We start from the raw sequence: 15881 nt of genomic DNA on the forward strand, positions 1-15881 counted from the left end.
CAAAACGTGTCCAGACTTTTATGAAGGGAAAGATGTATGCAATGTGATGCGTCGAACAAACGACGATATGCCCATATGCGTGACGGTGTGAGAGGTGTTTCCGGTCGGTTGACCGGCGTTGCTCTTTCACAAATAGCTTCGGGAACATACAACGTGACACATGTGATAAGCAATCCAAATTATTTTTTTAAAAAAATGAAGGTTCGAACATTTTTGAAATGGGCCGCCTCAAATTGTGAAATTATAGCCCGCTGGCTCACCTCGCACAGCACAACACACCACGCTCTGTCCCCCCAACCTAATCCTCTTCCTCTCCACCCGGCGGCGGCGGTCGATCGGCCGCCCACCATGGCACCGCCGGCGTCGTACATCGTCAACGAGATCCTGGAGGAGATCTTCCTTCGCCTACCCACCCCGGCCGCGCTCGTCCGCGCCTCAACCGCCAGCCCCCGTTTCCGCCGCATCATCACGGGGCGCTCCTTCCTCCGCCGCTTCCGCGCTCTCCATCCGCCTCCACTCGTGGGATTCGCCCTTGACAAACATGGCTTCCACCACGCCCAAGAACCCCATCCCTCCGCCCCGCTTGCCCGCGCCCTTGCCGACCGCGCAGATTTCACCTACTCCTTCGTCCCCAAGCCCAATGATGATTGGCTCAGCGGCCTCAGCCCCTGGTGCCACCGCGACGTTCGCGACGGCCGCGTCCTCCTCGAGTGCAGCTACCTGTGGGACATCGAGCCAGTCTTTACACACCTGGCGGTGTGCGATCCCTGGTCACGGAGATCCACGCTGCTCTTTCCCATACCAGAGGAGATGACCGTCCAGCAAGAGCGCCTTATCGAGTTCGAGCCAATGCTTGCTCCCATTGGCGAGGATGAGGATGAGAATGAGGATGAGACCTCGTTCAAGGTGATCTGCACGGCGCGCTACGAAACCAAGCTGGTCACGTTTGTGTACTCTTCCGTAGCCGTTGAATGGTGTATAGCTGCATCTCCCAGCTGGAACTCTTTGGGCACAGATGAGCCCCCTCGGAAAGGCTTTTCGCATTTCAACTATTTGCGTGGCTGCTTCTACTGGAGCTCTCTTTGGAAAGACAAGCTTCTCGTGCTGGACACACGCACGATGGAGTTCTCCACTGCCAACATTCTCACCGGCTACCATGTGCAGCTTATAAACCAGCCTGGACAGAGTGTGTGCATGTCTACCATTGTTGATGGTACAAAAGGAGCACTTGAGATGTTTACTCTTGTTGGTCATTGCAAGCCTACCTCGTTTTATATTTATCATACAAGTCAGCAAAACAACGGCGGACCTTCCAAAGAGTGGCAGCTGAAAAATGTTATAGCATTGCCTCCCCGATGTCTCTATTATACCGTGGGTGCAACTGAGGGATTCTTATTCCTTCGAGGTGTTCGAGAAGCTCGGTGGGATGACAATAGACATGGAGTCTTTCCTGTGGATAATGATGTCGATTTTTTCTCTCTGGATGTCAAGACTTCAGAACTTAAGAAGGTCTGCAGCTGCAGGGCAACAATCTTTGATCGTCCCAATCGTGCTCACCCATTATTTGGCTTCCCGCCATCATTGTCGAAACCGAGCCTATGAACTACAAAGCGGTAAGCCTGTTTTCATGGTATTGCTTATACTTTTGGAGGTTTTCTCTTGTAAAGTTGTAGATTAATGGCAAGCTTATTCTGTTCGTCCTTATGAATTATGGAGCTTTGCTGTCCTAATTTAGAATGTAGAAAGTTAACGGTTCATGTGATTGTTAGAGCTTGTCAAACCAGGAAAGGTTACGGAATATCTGACCAATCTATGATAACACTCCTCGAGTGCATAGTTTTAGCTAAGACCTTTGAAGATCTAGAGTAGAAACTAGACAAACATACATCCGCAGTGAAATAATATGGTAACACATGCAAGTTTTCAGTCACATCTTTATCCCACAACCAATACCCACCAGCTTTGCAAATTTACTCAGGTTGAGTTAAAACCCGCTCAGGTTGGCTGGATTTTCCCGTCCCAGCCCCCTGAAGTAAATCAGGCCATTTTGGTCCTTGCATGTGAGTTTCTCTGGTGCAACTGTTTGACCAAGCTGGATCTGATGACGCTGCTCTCAGTGCCACAATTGATCCTATTCAAGCTAATCTCATGCTTGATTACAACCTCTAGGAATTTGTCAAATTATATGTAACCATTTTGTCAAACAGGTGAAAAACTAGTTTGTTGGAGCCAATCTCAATCTTGTTGGGTATATGAGTCTTGCTCAATATCATGCTGATAAGATTGTTGATAGCCCTCAACCCCTGGAGATTTTGTAGTGGGAACTGAAAACTTCATAATTCTGGCCTTAGGAGTTACTACTCTCATCGTGTGTCTTGTTGAAAGTTAGCTACATATGGTTTAATTTATGGAAAGAACACAATAGGCGTCTTTTCATAGATGGATTCCTTGAAGAGGATCAGGTGGTTTTCCTCTCTGATGAGCGATTGCACTGGGCAGCGCCAAGCAACAATCAATGGTCCTACCTAGCTGTGTCACCGGTAACAAGTGATCTATCTTATGCACTTTGTGAGGGAGTGGTGCCCCCACTGTCCTAATTAAAGGGTTCATCTATCCATTAAAACTCTTCTCCTCTGAATCTACTATCCACTATATATCTAATACACTTCTATCTACGGACGAGGATTTGCGGTACGCAAGTGCGGGGGCACTCAGGGCCCTGGTGCTAACTTTTTATTTTGGCTTCCGATTTTCAAAGTTCTATATCTTTTAAACGAAAATTCCAAATTAAGTTATGTTTTCGTATTCGTGTTTCTCGTGACCAGCACTTTGAAATAAGATCAATTTTGAATATATTTTGATGACCAAAGGCGGTTTTCTTCTAAGCAAGCATAACAATCAACTTGTAACTGGAAAGTAACCCTTCCACAACCCGTGTAAGGTTTGTACTGATCAGGCCTATAATGGCAGCAATATGTGTGATAATCCAACTTGGTAAATGTTTTACATGCTTTTTCGTGCAATAAGTGGGCATCGGTGTATCAAATACCTAAATGGAACCTAACATGACCATATGGAAATAATAGAGGATATTGCAAGGCCATAAGAGCAGGGTGCAAGTTTGATATAGGGTGCAGACCTCTATCATGCACAATAATATCGCGTTTATAACTGCCTGGTGTGAAGCCACCACAATTAAGAGAGTAAGGTCATCGAATGTTGGTAAATTGTACTGGATATTGAGCAAATTTGGGCTTACCATTATATGGAACTAACATACCCATTTCGTGGTGCACTTGACCGCCTATTCGGAAAACATATGGACTTCACTGTTGTTGATGCTTTTGTCTACATGGGCTCCAAAAGATGTGAAATTAAATAGGCAATTATACTGCTTTATGTGGGTCATGAATTCTCTACTCTCACGACCACCATTGAAACGCATAAGCTGTGCCAGATATTCCGGTCTCAAATTTCTGAATTCCTACCACCACCAGAATATCTTGCACAGCCTATCCGTTTCAATGGTGGTTGTGAGAGTAGAGAATTCATGACCCACATAAGGCCGTATAATTTCCTATTTAATTTCACTTTTTTGGAGCCCATGTAGACAAAAGTATCAACGATGGTAAATGTCCATATGTTTTCCCAACAAGCGGTCAAGTGCACCACGAAACGGGTACATTAGTTCCACATGATGGTAAGCCCAAATTTTCTCAGTTATATATACATGATACCGATAGTGAAATTGAAAATAGAATCAAAGCATTGTGTCAAGAAGATGATTTTGATGGTGAATTGGATTGCACTATTTTCGCAGAACTAATGTAAATGTTAAATGATGTAAATCCACTTGTGAAACAAATTAGAATTGTTGGAAAACGAATTAGAGACCGTCCTGATCAACATGTGGCTATTAGCTCCTGGGCTTGACATTGATATCCAGGATACAATCTAACATTCGATGACCTTGCTCTCTTAATTGTTGGTGACTTCACACCAGACAGTTATAAACACGATATTATGCCAAGTTTGGGTTAAAACCAGCCTGGGCCGCCTGGACACATGCTGATTTGGTCCTTGGTTCTTCCTTTTCCTGTCCAACTGTCGGTCCATGTTGGGTCTGATCGCGCGGGTTCGAATGCCACCATTGAGCCTATGCTGGCCAAGTCTCTGACTTGAATTATTGATCGGACCCTGTTGGAGTTTGCCAGTTTCGATGTTATATAAAAGTCTCAGGTTTTGTTCAAACTTTAGCCCAGTGGTATTCATTCTATATTTGTGTTGATCTCTTGTTAGCTCCCTCCAGCTGACGTTGTTTTCACTGCTGTGGTTAGACTCTAGATCAATCTGTCTTAGGTTACTCATTAGCCTAGTGGTACTAATCTGGCTTTAAGCATGAGTCTTCACACAAGATTTGCCTTACGAGTAGGATTGACTCTCTTAGGCCTTCTGCCTTTTTCTTTTTTTCAAGACAGGTCGTTCGTGTTAGAAGCTAAATATTTGGAAAGATATAGGAGCGTAAATGTCTATTGGAATTGTAGATATCTTGTACATTCCATTCAGTGGGACAGATTATGTTCTCAAGAAGAATGTGCCATTACCTGCCATAAGTTGGTGTATGTGTTTGGTCGCCTTGATACTTCTCCTTCACCATTCAAATGTTCTTTTTCTGCCAACTCTTGGATACAAAACTGGAATTCATTGGCCTGGTATCTCTCCTGATGCATGAATGAGCAGCATATGTGCCTTTTGCTCTTAGGCTGGACTGTAATTTTCAACTGTGTATAGAAGACCTCATTTTTTTTCTCCATTGCAACCAAACGGTTTAACACGGCTCTAGGAGGCTTTATTTTTCTTGCATCCATGTCGGTTGCTTCTTTGTTGTAACTAAATATGTATGAATGCAGGGATGAGCTCGCTTCTCTTTTGTGGTCTGTTATTCGGGCATGCATCTGGCCATCTGGTGCCGTTGAGGATAAATGAAAGATTGCCAAGATGGTGCTAGGAATATGCTGGCAGGATGTAGTACTATTTATCAAAAAATAATCATATGTTAAACGTATTTGAGCGAAGAGACGCTGCAAGCAAGGTCACTCTATCTAACATTAATATGTAAGAGACATATTGTTGTTGTGCTGGGAGAAATCGCTACTTATTGTTGACTTGTTGTACTCTGATGAACAACTTCATCAGCTAGTTTTATATGCTCTAGGGCCACTTTGGACTGTATGGTTTTAAAGAAATTGTACAATTTCGATTGATAGGAAATTTGTCCACAGGAAGCAGGCTGTTGGACTTCCATAAATGTGGAATAGCTTGAGCTATATGAATACTGGAAAAAATTCGGACATCCTCCAAAATCCATTTCTTGTGGAGATCTGAAAAATCCTTTTTTTTTACTGAATTGAAAAATCCTTTTTGTTCATTGTTCAACAGCAAGGACATTCCCGTCCTAGTACTTCTTATGCTTGTGGAACATGAATAATATCTTCTGAAGAAACGGTTCTTACTCGCTACATATATTTGGCATCCAACTTTGAGGCAATAAAGAAACGAGCAAGCTTCTTACAAACATGCTTTCTCTGTTCAAGAATATAAGCATATTATTATTCCTGCTGAATAAAATTGTATTTCCAAAGGTATGATGAAACAATGCACTTCAAATAATCAAATTGTTATTTTGTGGTTGTGTAGCAAAACTATCATATAATTTAAATAGAGTGCATAGATTAGGACTAATTGGCGCTAGGTTATGGTTGAGGGGAGGGGTGGTCGGCGGTGGCGATGGGGTCGCATGAGCGGTGGTCATAGAGAGCCTGACACACACATATGTGAATCGCCGGATTTAGGAGGACTAATCACCGCTAGGTTATGGTGGAGGGGAAGGGTGGCTGACGGGGAGCAGAATCTCAATCTGGACGGCAGCAAAGAAGGTGGATATTATTTAGAGAAATTCTGGGTTGAGGTTGACTGCCCCTCTGGCTTCTGAGGTTGGGATTACAGAGATTCATTCTACACCCCCAGGTTCTCGGTTCGATTTGTGATTGGTGGAGGTGCCCGGAGAGCGGTGTCGCCGCCGCCATTGGTGATGATGTCACTAGAGAGGAAGGTCAACGGCGGCAGACGAGTCACTGCCAGGAGGGTCCTACCTGTCGGGGCCCGTGTGGCCCAGCGGACGGATGCGGTGCCACTTGGCTCGATCCTGTCTGTTAGTGCCCCAGACGAGCCCTCCTTGGTCGCACATTTGCAGAAGCCGCCTTCCCTGGGGCACCCTACTGCCGTGGAGGATTCCCCAAATCGACCACGAGCTAGGGTTCGCAGCGGCAAGACTCTACCATCGTCACTTGTCTGGGTTAGGAAGGATCTATTCGTTCATGAAGAATTCACTGCTGAGGACTACTATCCTGCGGGTAGTGCTGATCATCTTCCTGTTCCCAAGCAATTCAACTTCTCTAGAGATTGTTGGGCCCTAAGCAATTCAGCTTATCTAGAGATTGTTGGGCTAGGAGGACTGGGAAAATCCCCTTTACTGCTTTTGTTAAAGGTATGGCTGGAGGTGGGAGAGATCAGAACTTGCGTGAAGGGGGAAGATATGCTGCGGGTAGAGGCTACAATAAAACTGGTAGGCCTACTGCTCCCAATCCCAATACTCAGGTGGGTTCTAACATCATAATCGGTCGATTCGCCCCCCTTGATCCCTGAAGCGCTGCCGATTTCTATCTACTCAAACCCTCCAATTGTGCCTATAGCGCATCCTACTCCTATGGTGCCTCCTAGACAGATGTTTGCTGGTTATCTGCCTAGTGGATGGAATAATAGTACCAACCCATGGGGCAGTCGCCACAACAACCTTAGTTCCTTATCATTTCTTGCCTCCTCCACAGCAACCGCTGTAAACTTCAGACGGGAGGGAAGATGATAGAATGAAGATAGGATTCTGAACGAGCTGTTCTATCAGAGGAGCTTTGAGATGAGAACTGTTCGCGTTCTGTTTCGGCCCCTTAAAATGGAATCTCAGCCGTTTTAGCAAAATTCTAACAGCCACTAAGCCATTAGTGATGTCTCGTGTAGTGATTGCCCCTAGTGGTAGATCATTGAGAAATGGGCATTGCATCGCGTGGAGACTCTCCGGCCGTGATAGTGCTAATTTTGCCTGAATTTTAATATTTGGATACAATAGAGAAAGTTGGCATGCATCTCCAACAATTTATCATCCTACGGCAGAACGAATTGCCATGCTATGCAAATAGATTACCATACATTGTCATGCTATATCATAAGTGAGTGTCATGATACACATGGGACCGTTCTCTCAGGAGGATGGATGAGAGGGAACGTTTGCGTCGTTCGATTGGGATGGTGAATGGGAGCGAACCGTGCGCCCAGGGGGATTATCACATGCCATCATATTGAGATTAATTCACGATCAAGGTTACACGTATCAGAGTGTTCCCTAAAAAATCGCCAATAGAAATGCCAGCTTCATAATATTTTTGTTAATTAAATACAAAAATTAAACAAATATAGAAAAACTAGACAAGGGTACTCATGGTGTTTCTTTCCTACCATTTTCCCCATTGATTTTGATAATAAACAAGTGCATTTTGTTTGTACAAAATGTCTTCACTTCAAAATTTTCCAAACCACAAGGATTTATTTAGATTGCGGCGTTTCAAAAAGTACCTCATGTGGTCCGCTGGATCAAGATCGAACGGTCCGCACCCTTTCTTCTTGCTCCTCCATCTTCTTCCTCCGGTACATCCATGATTTGCTCAATATAGCTACACCAGTGCTCGCTATCCCTTCCGCCTTTAGCTCAAATAAAGCATTCGCTCTAAACGCCTTGGATTATAGCGGACGCCCACCGTAACCATCCCCAATCATAACCACTCACTTGCGCGAGCTTTTCATCTCCTCTCTCGCGTTCACCAACGGGCTCTGGAGGTAACCGGTGGTTCTGCCTCGATCCAGACTCGCCTTGATCACCGCAGGCGTCGCTGCCGCGCCAGCGGTGATGCTACCTTTAAATACCCATTATTTTTGGTTATGCAACTTTCTTCGAGGAGTTCTATAATCTGATGTCTGCAACTATGCATACACTTCTAGTGTTAAATTTTGGTCCAGACTAAAAATATTATGCAAATGGGCTGAGTTCGAACCGCACCATTGTCGCCGCTCGCTCACGGTCACATCACAGGCTCACAGCGCAGCACCCCAAGCTCACTACTCCCTTCGACCCGAAGGAAAAAAAAACTCACTCCCCTGCCGACCAAACCCTAACCATCGATCCCCACCCTCTCCACCCTGCCGGCGGCCGAACGGCTGCCCGACATGTCCTCGCCGGCGCCGCCAATTGCCCCGGCCATGGCCTCGCCGACGCCGCCAGTCGCCGAATGTCCGACACAGTCCTCGCTCCTGGCCCTTCCGGATGTGAACCTGGAGGACATATTCCTCCGCCTGCCCACACCGGCGGCGCTCGCTCGCGCCTCCCTCGCCTGCGCCACCTTCCGCCGCATCATCACCGAGCGCTCTTTCCTCCGCCGCTTCCGCAAACTCCACCCGCCTCCCCTCCTCGGCATCATCGACGACGAAGGTGTCTTCGCGCCCACCGAGGCGCCCCACCCTTCCGCCCCGCTCTCCCGTGCCCTTGTCCAAGGGGCTGATTTCACCTACTCCTTCGTCCCAAAGCCACTCGGTAAGAATCACACAATCTGGTCTCCCTGCGACGGCCGCGTCCTCCTCGAGCACCGCCTGTCTGGAGCTCACACTTTCTTCACAGACCTGGCGGTGTGCGACCCCCTGTCGCGGAGGTACCTGCTGCTCCCACCCATTCCTGAGGATATGACCATCGAGCAAGAGCGCCTCTATGAATTGCGGCATTTCCTCATTCCCGTTCGCGAGGATGAAGATGAGACGTCGCTCAAGGTGATCTGTCTGGCATAATACAGAAGCAAGTTGGTCACATTCATCTTCTCTTCTGTCACCGGACAATGGTGTATAGCTGCGTCTACCAGCTGGAGTTCTTTGGGCGTAGTTGACCCCTTCAGGAGATTGTTCTCCTGTTTTAACTACTTTCGCGGCTGCTTCTACTGGTCCTTGGATTGGGAGCACAAGCTGCTTGTGCTGGACACACACAGGATGGAGTTTTCCACTCTCAGTATTCATCATCCTGGCTACCATATGAAGTTTATAGGTCCGCCTGAGCACATCAGATGCATGCCTACTGTTGTCGAGGATAGAAAAGGAGCCCTTGAGGTGTTTAATCTCGTCTGTGATCCTTTTAAATCTCACTCGTTTGATCTCATCGGTGGTCGTTACGATCTTATCCCATTTTACATCTATCATACCTTTCAACAAAAGGGAGAATCTTCCAGTGAATGGCAGCTGTTAAATGTTATGGAGTTGCCTCGCGGATATTGTTACTATACTGTGGGTGCTGCTGAGGGGTTCTTATTCCTTGGAGGGATTGGAAAAACTCAGCCAGAGGGGTTGCCGGATGATTGGAGTGCAGATGTTTTCTCACTGGAGGTCAAGACTTCTCAACTTAAGAAGGTCTGTAGAGCAACAAACGCCACTGTCTTTTGTTTTCAATCGTACTTCGGCTTGCCACCATCATTGTCAACACCGAGTCTATGAACTACAAAGCGGTAAGCCTGCTGTCACACTTTTTATTTTGTTGGAGATTTTCTCATGTGAAATGGGAAGTGATAGGCTTAGTATTTAGTATGAATTATGGTGCTTTGCTGTCCTAACTTGTAATGTAGAAAGTTAATCACTCTATGCTTCTGGAAGTACTTGTCAAACTATGGAAGGTAGTCATGGTTTGTTTCTGTCCTGATCAACATTTCCATGTATCTGTACACGTAAAGAAAATAACTCACGTACTAGGAAAGTCATTTATCCTTGTACTATTCTGGAATATCCCACCATTCTACAAGTTTCAGCTAAAATATTATCTTTGAAAACAAGAATAAAACTGGACATAATCTGGTAAGAGACATGCAACTGTTTAGTCATGTGTGGTGTTTTGGATACTGGGCTCCAGTGAGCCTGGATTTTTTTGAAGGAAATGTCTTTTAAATATTATATGAATACATATACATGTTCTCTATGGATCTGCAAAGTTTTATTAAGTAATACGATAATTTGTAGGCTACAAAAAAAAGACAAACTCCGGCCCAAATACAACAAGAAAAAGGCCTATGTTGATCTATGTATTTGTCCTTTTTGTTTAAACCACATATAAAGATATATTTTGACGAAATTTCGTGTGTACACTACATACTACACACACACACACATGTGTGTGTGTGTGTGTACACTTTTTGTCAGAATTTTTTGAGGTGCAGAAATAATGTTTTCCATATAAAATTATAAAGGGCACCCACTTTTCGGTGTTTAGTCCCACTTTTATCCGACAATCAGTGCCCATCACCATCAGCTGTGCAAAGCCCACTTAAGTTGATTTAAAACCTGTCTTGCCTGGGTTTTCCCATCCAGATCCCCTGAGGTTAGAGCATCTTTAGCCGTTCGGCCTCTCAGAGGCTTGAAATAGCGCCGCCCTGGGGGCGCGCCGGCTTAAAAATCGGCGTGGGGGCGATTGGGTTCCCAGCCGCTGCCCCCAGGCGCAAATTGGCCCACTTTTCAGCCCATTTTCGGCGCAATTGTCCCACTATCGGCGCAAATTGGCCAATTTCAGCCCGTATTCGGCATGCTTCGGCACAAATTGAACAAAAGCTATTTTTATCACATAGTTCATCACAGAAAATCAATAGAAATCAAATAGTTCAATACAAATTATATACTTCAACAAATAGTTCAACAAATAAAAACTCATATTTCATCACACGTCGAGCTAGGCGTTGCCCTTGAGCCTCCATAGGTGCTCCACCAGATCCTGCTACAGTTGTTGATGCACCAGTGGGTCTCGGATCTCCTGACGCATATTGAGGAAGGCGGTCTAGGTTGCCGGTAGGTGGTGATCAACTTGGGCAAAAGGACCCTGCCTGTAATATGGTTCAGTGTCAAACACTGGCTCTTCCTGCTCGCTATCAATAATCATGTTGTGCAAGATGACACAACAAGTCATGATCTCCCACATTTGATCTTTTGACCAGGTCTGAGCGGGGTACCGGACAACAAGAAATCGAGATTGGAGCACACCAAAAACCCGCTCGACATCCTGCCTGCAAGCCTCCTGAACCTTCACGAAGTGGGAGTTCTTGCCTCCTGGCACAAGGTTTGAGATAGTCTTCACAAATGTGGACCATTTCGGATAGATGCCATCTGCTAGGTAGTATCCCTTGTTGTAGTGCCGCCCATTGACCTCGAAGTTCGCTGGAGGAGAATGACCTTGAACAAGCTTGGCAAAGACAGGGGAGCACTGCAGTACGTTGATGTCATTGTGAGTTCCTGGCATACCAAAGGAGTGCCAAATCCAGAGGTCGTGTGTGGCCACTGCCTCGAGTACCACACTGCAACCGCCTTTGGCGCCTTTGTACATCCCCTACCAAGCAAATGGACAGTTTTTCCATTTCCAATGCATGCAGTCGATGCTTCCAAGCATCCCAGGAAATCCTCTTGCTGCATTCTGTGCTAGGATCAGACCAGTGTCTTCAGCATTGGGTGACCGCAAGTATTGCAGTCCAAACACTGCCACCACTGCCCTGCAGAACTTGTAGAAACACTCAATGGTCGTGGACTCGGCCATGCGCCCATAGTCTTCCAGTGAATCACCGGGAGCTCCGTATGCAAGCATCCTCATAGCTGTCGTGCACTTCTGGAGTGAGGTGAATTCAAGTGTACCGGTGCAATCCTTGCACTTGAAGTAGCCGTGAACTCCCTGATGGAATTCACAATCCTGAGGAAGAGCTTTCGGCTCATCCGATAACGGCGCCGAAATACTTTGTCGCCGTGCAGTGGAGCGTCAGCGAAGTAGTCGGAGTAGAGGAAGCAATAGCCTTCCAGTCGATGCCTCTGCTTTGCCTTCAGCTGGCCCGGCGCCGAGCCACCTCGCGGCGGCTTTGCATTGCTTGCGAGCAGGCTGGCCAGGGCGGCGACGACCATCAGATGCTCTTCGTCCTGGGCGTCGGCATCGGCTTCCTCCTCCAGCAGCACCGCGAGCGCCTCCTCGTCGTTCGAGTCCATCGCCGAGCAGACAAATCGCCGAACACCTGGCGGGCATGGTAGGCCCGCAGCCGCCGGTATCCCGCCCTGCGCGGCCGGAGCGCCGGAAAGCTCGCCCAGGAACGGGGTTGAGGATGCCGTGGTGGAACCCTCTCACTTTTCCGGCGGGGGATGGCCTATCTAGCGGTGGTGGGGGGTGGTCGGTGCCGGGATCGGCAAGGCGGCGGGAGGGCGTGCGTGTGTGTGTGTGGGGGGGCGAATCTAGACGTGCAAGATGTGTTTTCGCCTGACAGTGGTGGCCCAGACGCGGGTTTCCCTTCCGTCGGAGCCCCCAAGTGCCCCCCAGTGCACAGTGACAAAGCTTGAAAAATAATTTGATGGGGTCATGTTCATGACAGTGGGGTCATCTTCAATAAATGTGTACTTACTAGTGCTAAGCTAGTGAAGGAATTCCTAATTTCATTGGGGTCAACTGACCCCAATGGCTACACAGCAGCTCCGTCCCTGGTAGTGTGCTGGGTTTGGTCTGGGATTGCCGGGCCCAAAAATGGGCCGAGCCGGTGGATTTCCACATCTTGGGGGCGCGACTGGGGGGTTTTTTCGGCGCCGGCGCGAAAAAAGTCGCCCTGAGGGGCCTGTTGGGGGCGCGGCTGGAGATGCTCTAAGCCAATCCATTCTGGTCCTTCCATTTGAGCTCGTCTGGTCAAGTGCTGGACCAAACTGGGTCTAATAATGCTGATCTTGGTGTCCAATTCAGCCTACTGAAGCTAATCTCATCCTTGATTATAGCCTCTAGTCAATTCGCCTTTCCTATAACATTAAGGTGACAACGGTGGCGGCAGCGGTTGTGCTGCTTGTGCTGGGCACACACATGATGGAGTTTTCTACTCCCATTATTCATCCTGGCTACTAATGTTATAGAAAAGGTGAATTAGACACCCAAGACAACACATTCATGAAGGGGACAATGGCGGCGTCACAGCGTTGCCCCCTTCATGAAGGTGTTGTCTTGGGTGCTCGCGGAAGTCCCCAGTGTTGAATGTGATGTTGGACGTTGTACTTGGGTCTTTGGCTGCTTCCCAGGGTGTGGGCATCCGGACCGCAATGTATGACATCGCCAGCGCTTTCTCCAGGCCTTTCTCCTCCGTCCTCCTGCACGGTCGGGTCCTGCATCCCGCTTGCCATCTCTTAGGCGCGTAAGGTGGGGGAACGTTGATTCGGTCTGTGATGGAGTGGTGGTCGCGCGACGGAAGTTCCTTGTGTTGGTCGTGACACGGTCTGCGTGCCTTGTGTCCCTTCTCTTTGCCTTTCGTTGCTTCAGTTTGGGCTAGGTGATTCTTTAGGACTAGATGACTCGTTGCGCCAATGGCGCACAGGCCGAAAGGGAGCCAAGTATGGTGAGAATATTTAGACACTCAAGTCGAAAACCAAATGTGGCCAACACTCCCGCATCCTCTGCTTGGAAGCCGCCTTTTCTCACCGGATCTAACATAGATACATGATTCTTCAAGAGCAAATTTCAGAGAAAATATAAAGCATGGAAAGCTTTAACATAGATACATGATTCTTCATTGAGACCATACCACCATATCTTCATTTAGTTTCTTTGGAAATCTAAAGGTCTAATAGGATGGTACATGTGAGAAGCTGTGAATCCATAACAAAAAACTAAACTAACTTCCAAACAAACATTTCAAGTTTGGAAGCCACAAAGAAGCAGCCCAGATCTCTCGTTGTAGTGCAGGTACATGTCCTTAATCCTGCATCCACAGCCCATAATTTTTCAACACCTAAATCCACGAAATCCAACCGAAGAAAATCATGGCAGAAACACGCGTCGTGGCTTACGTCTCCGAGAAGGACTTCTTGGCATTCTTGTGCAGGTTGGACACAGCAATCCTCGCTGCGAGCCCATAATTTCAGTCTTCTTTAATCTCTAACTGAACCAAATAACAAAAGCTTAAGCTTAAGCATCCACACACACAGAAAATGCAAAACAAATCTCACATAAAACTGTCCCTAGTCAGATACAGGGGAAACCAAGGTGAGATGATCATGTTTCTTATAGGAAACAATAACCATAGGTAAATACATACATTATTGTCCTGTCATAAGGTACTTAGTTGTACTTCAAGTGGTACTGGGACATGAAACTAAGCCATTGAAATTTTTGTAACAGAATAGATGATAACACCAATGTAGGCCATGAACAAAAATACAAAGAAGAACATAATCAAGCATAACCCACCTCGACCGAAGCAACGGTTGATCAACAGCAGGAACCTGAACCTCGTGATGCTAGACCATATATCTATGCTTACCCTTTTTAATTCTCCCGCCTAACCTGAAGTAGTTATCTGGACAAAATAGGGAGGCACACTTCAACAAATCAGTTCTTAGTAATTATAGAATGCCTTGTATTAAACGAAGTAAAATCAAGCATGTATGTGCTCTAACTTTCATAACTGCATGAGTAACGAAATAAAAAACCAGAGAGCTGTGGAAGCACTGACCTCGGGCCGTGCTGCCCTTGCGCTCCTGGCTCCGGTACTGCACGACCACGTACGAGTCTATCTTCCCTGCAAGTACAGGTAAAATCAAATCTATCTCCATCAGCAGACGAACCCAAGCCAAGCCAAGAACATGCATGGTGGTGGTGATGAATTCTCTTCCCCAGATTTAACGGAAGGCGTGGGTGCAGTGGAATACTCACCGAGGAAATCGCTGCCCGAGAGGCCCTTGGCATGGACCTGATGCACCTCCAGAAGACCGTGCCCCATTGTATTCTTCTCACGACACTGCACCTCCCTCTCCACTGACCTCTCTTTGTCCCTCCTCTCCTTCCTTCTCTCTCTCTCCTCATCTTCTCTCTCTCCTACACGGACGCCGCCACCTTGGTGACCGTGGGTGGTCCCCCGAAGCCGTGAACGTGGCCTTGACCGCCGATCTCGCAGTGTGCTGCATATATATCCAATTAATTATTCCTTTTAGCATTACTTCATTTTAAACAGGTCTCAATCATGGCTGAAACATTAACTCCTTTTTCTGATGAGAACATGATGCTCCTTTTAGCATTACTTCATTTTTAAACAAGTCTCAATCATGGCTGAAACTTTAACTCCTTTTTCTGATGAGAACATGATGCTATCTTGATGTAGATTAATTCACCATGGCATCTTGTTTAACATACAGTTTTTTCTCTAAACATGGAAATCTATACGTACAGAGATACATAACCCTGAAGTGATGATTAAATCAGACTGAATTTTACTAAGTACCTTTTATATAAATAAATGCAATTTTTCCTCTGAACCAAACATCAAACAACACAATAGCAGCCAACCACAAGTTTCATTCAATCAATAGCCTGTTTATGGTACCCTCAAGCATAAAGGATTTACCTTGACTACCCAAAGATATCTGAATCTGATAGGAGAATGGATTTGCTCACCTAAGCAGTGGCTGGTGATGGCCTTCGGGTTTGGCGTGCTCCCACAGTGACCATGGTGCCCCTCGACGCGCCTGCTGGTGCTCATGACCCTCCACCCCGACCTCGTGCTGACTGCCGCTCGTCGCTGCCGCTGATGGAGGGCCAATGGGCTTGCAATGAAATCCAGTGTGAGACCCCTGACCAAATTAGTGGTCATAATTTGGAATTTTTAGACATAGTGCCACATCACAATATATAAGACGCTCCATGGTCCTTATAATTTTTTCTTGTTTAGCTTCGGTATGCCGCTTTGCTCTGAAGG

The 15881-nt window shown here is 46.7% G+C and overlaps 2 protein-coding genes and 1 long non-coding RNA gene across 3 annotated transcripts in view; 2 read left to right on the forward strand and 1 right to left on the reverse strand.

The window, feature by feature from the left end:
* The first annotated feature begins 249 nt into the window (after nucleotides 1-249).
* On the forward strand, nucleotides 250-5353 carry LOC123143680 (uncharacterized). The gene is made up of 2 exons (XM_044562634.1): nucleotides 250-1613; nucleotides 4911-5353. Exon 1 carries the CDS (start codon nucleotides 349-351, stop codon nucleotides 1600-1602), a length of 1254 nt encoding a protein of 417 aa, XP_044418569.1. The 5' UTR covers nucleotides 250-348; the 3' UTR covers nucleotides 1603-1613; nucleotides 4911-5353.
* A 2824-nt stretch (nucleotides 5354-8177) lies between these two features.
* LOC123143681 (uncharacterized) overlaps nucleotides 8178-15881 on the forward strand; it is a 12972-nt gene continuing 5268 nt past the window's right edge. Inside the window, exon 1 of the mRNA XM_044562635.1 lies at nucleotides 8178-9650. Coding sequence (XP_044418570.1) covers nucleotides 8335-8946 — 612 coding nt within the window. The 5' untranslated portion in view covers nucleotides 8178-8334 and the 3' untranslated portion in view covers nucleotides 8947-9650. The remainder of the gene's footprint in view (nucleotides 9651-15881) is intronic.
* On the reverse strand, nucleotides 13749-14585 carry LOC123143682 (uncharacterized). The gene is made up of 3 exons (XR_006470977.1): nucleotides 14378-14585; nucleotides 13978-14069; nucleotides 13749-13889 (listed from the first exon to the last, which is right to left on the reverse strand). It is a non-coding gene; the product is annotated as an uncharacterized lncRNA (long non-coding RNA).

This window comes from Triticum aestivum, chromosome 6D, assembly GCF_018294505.1.
Source record: "Triticum aestivum cultivar Chinese Spring chromosome 6D, IWGSC CS RefSeq v2.1, whole genome shotgun sequence".
Lineage (NCBI taxonomy): Eukaryota > Viridiplantae > Streptophyta > Magnoliopsida > Poales > Poaceae > Triticum > Triticum aestivum.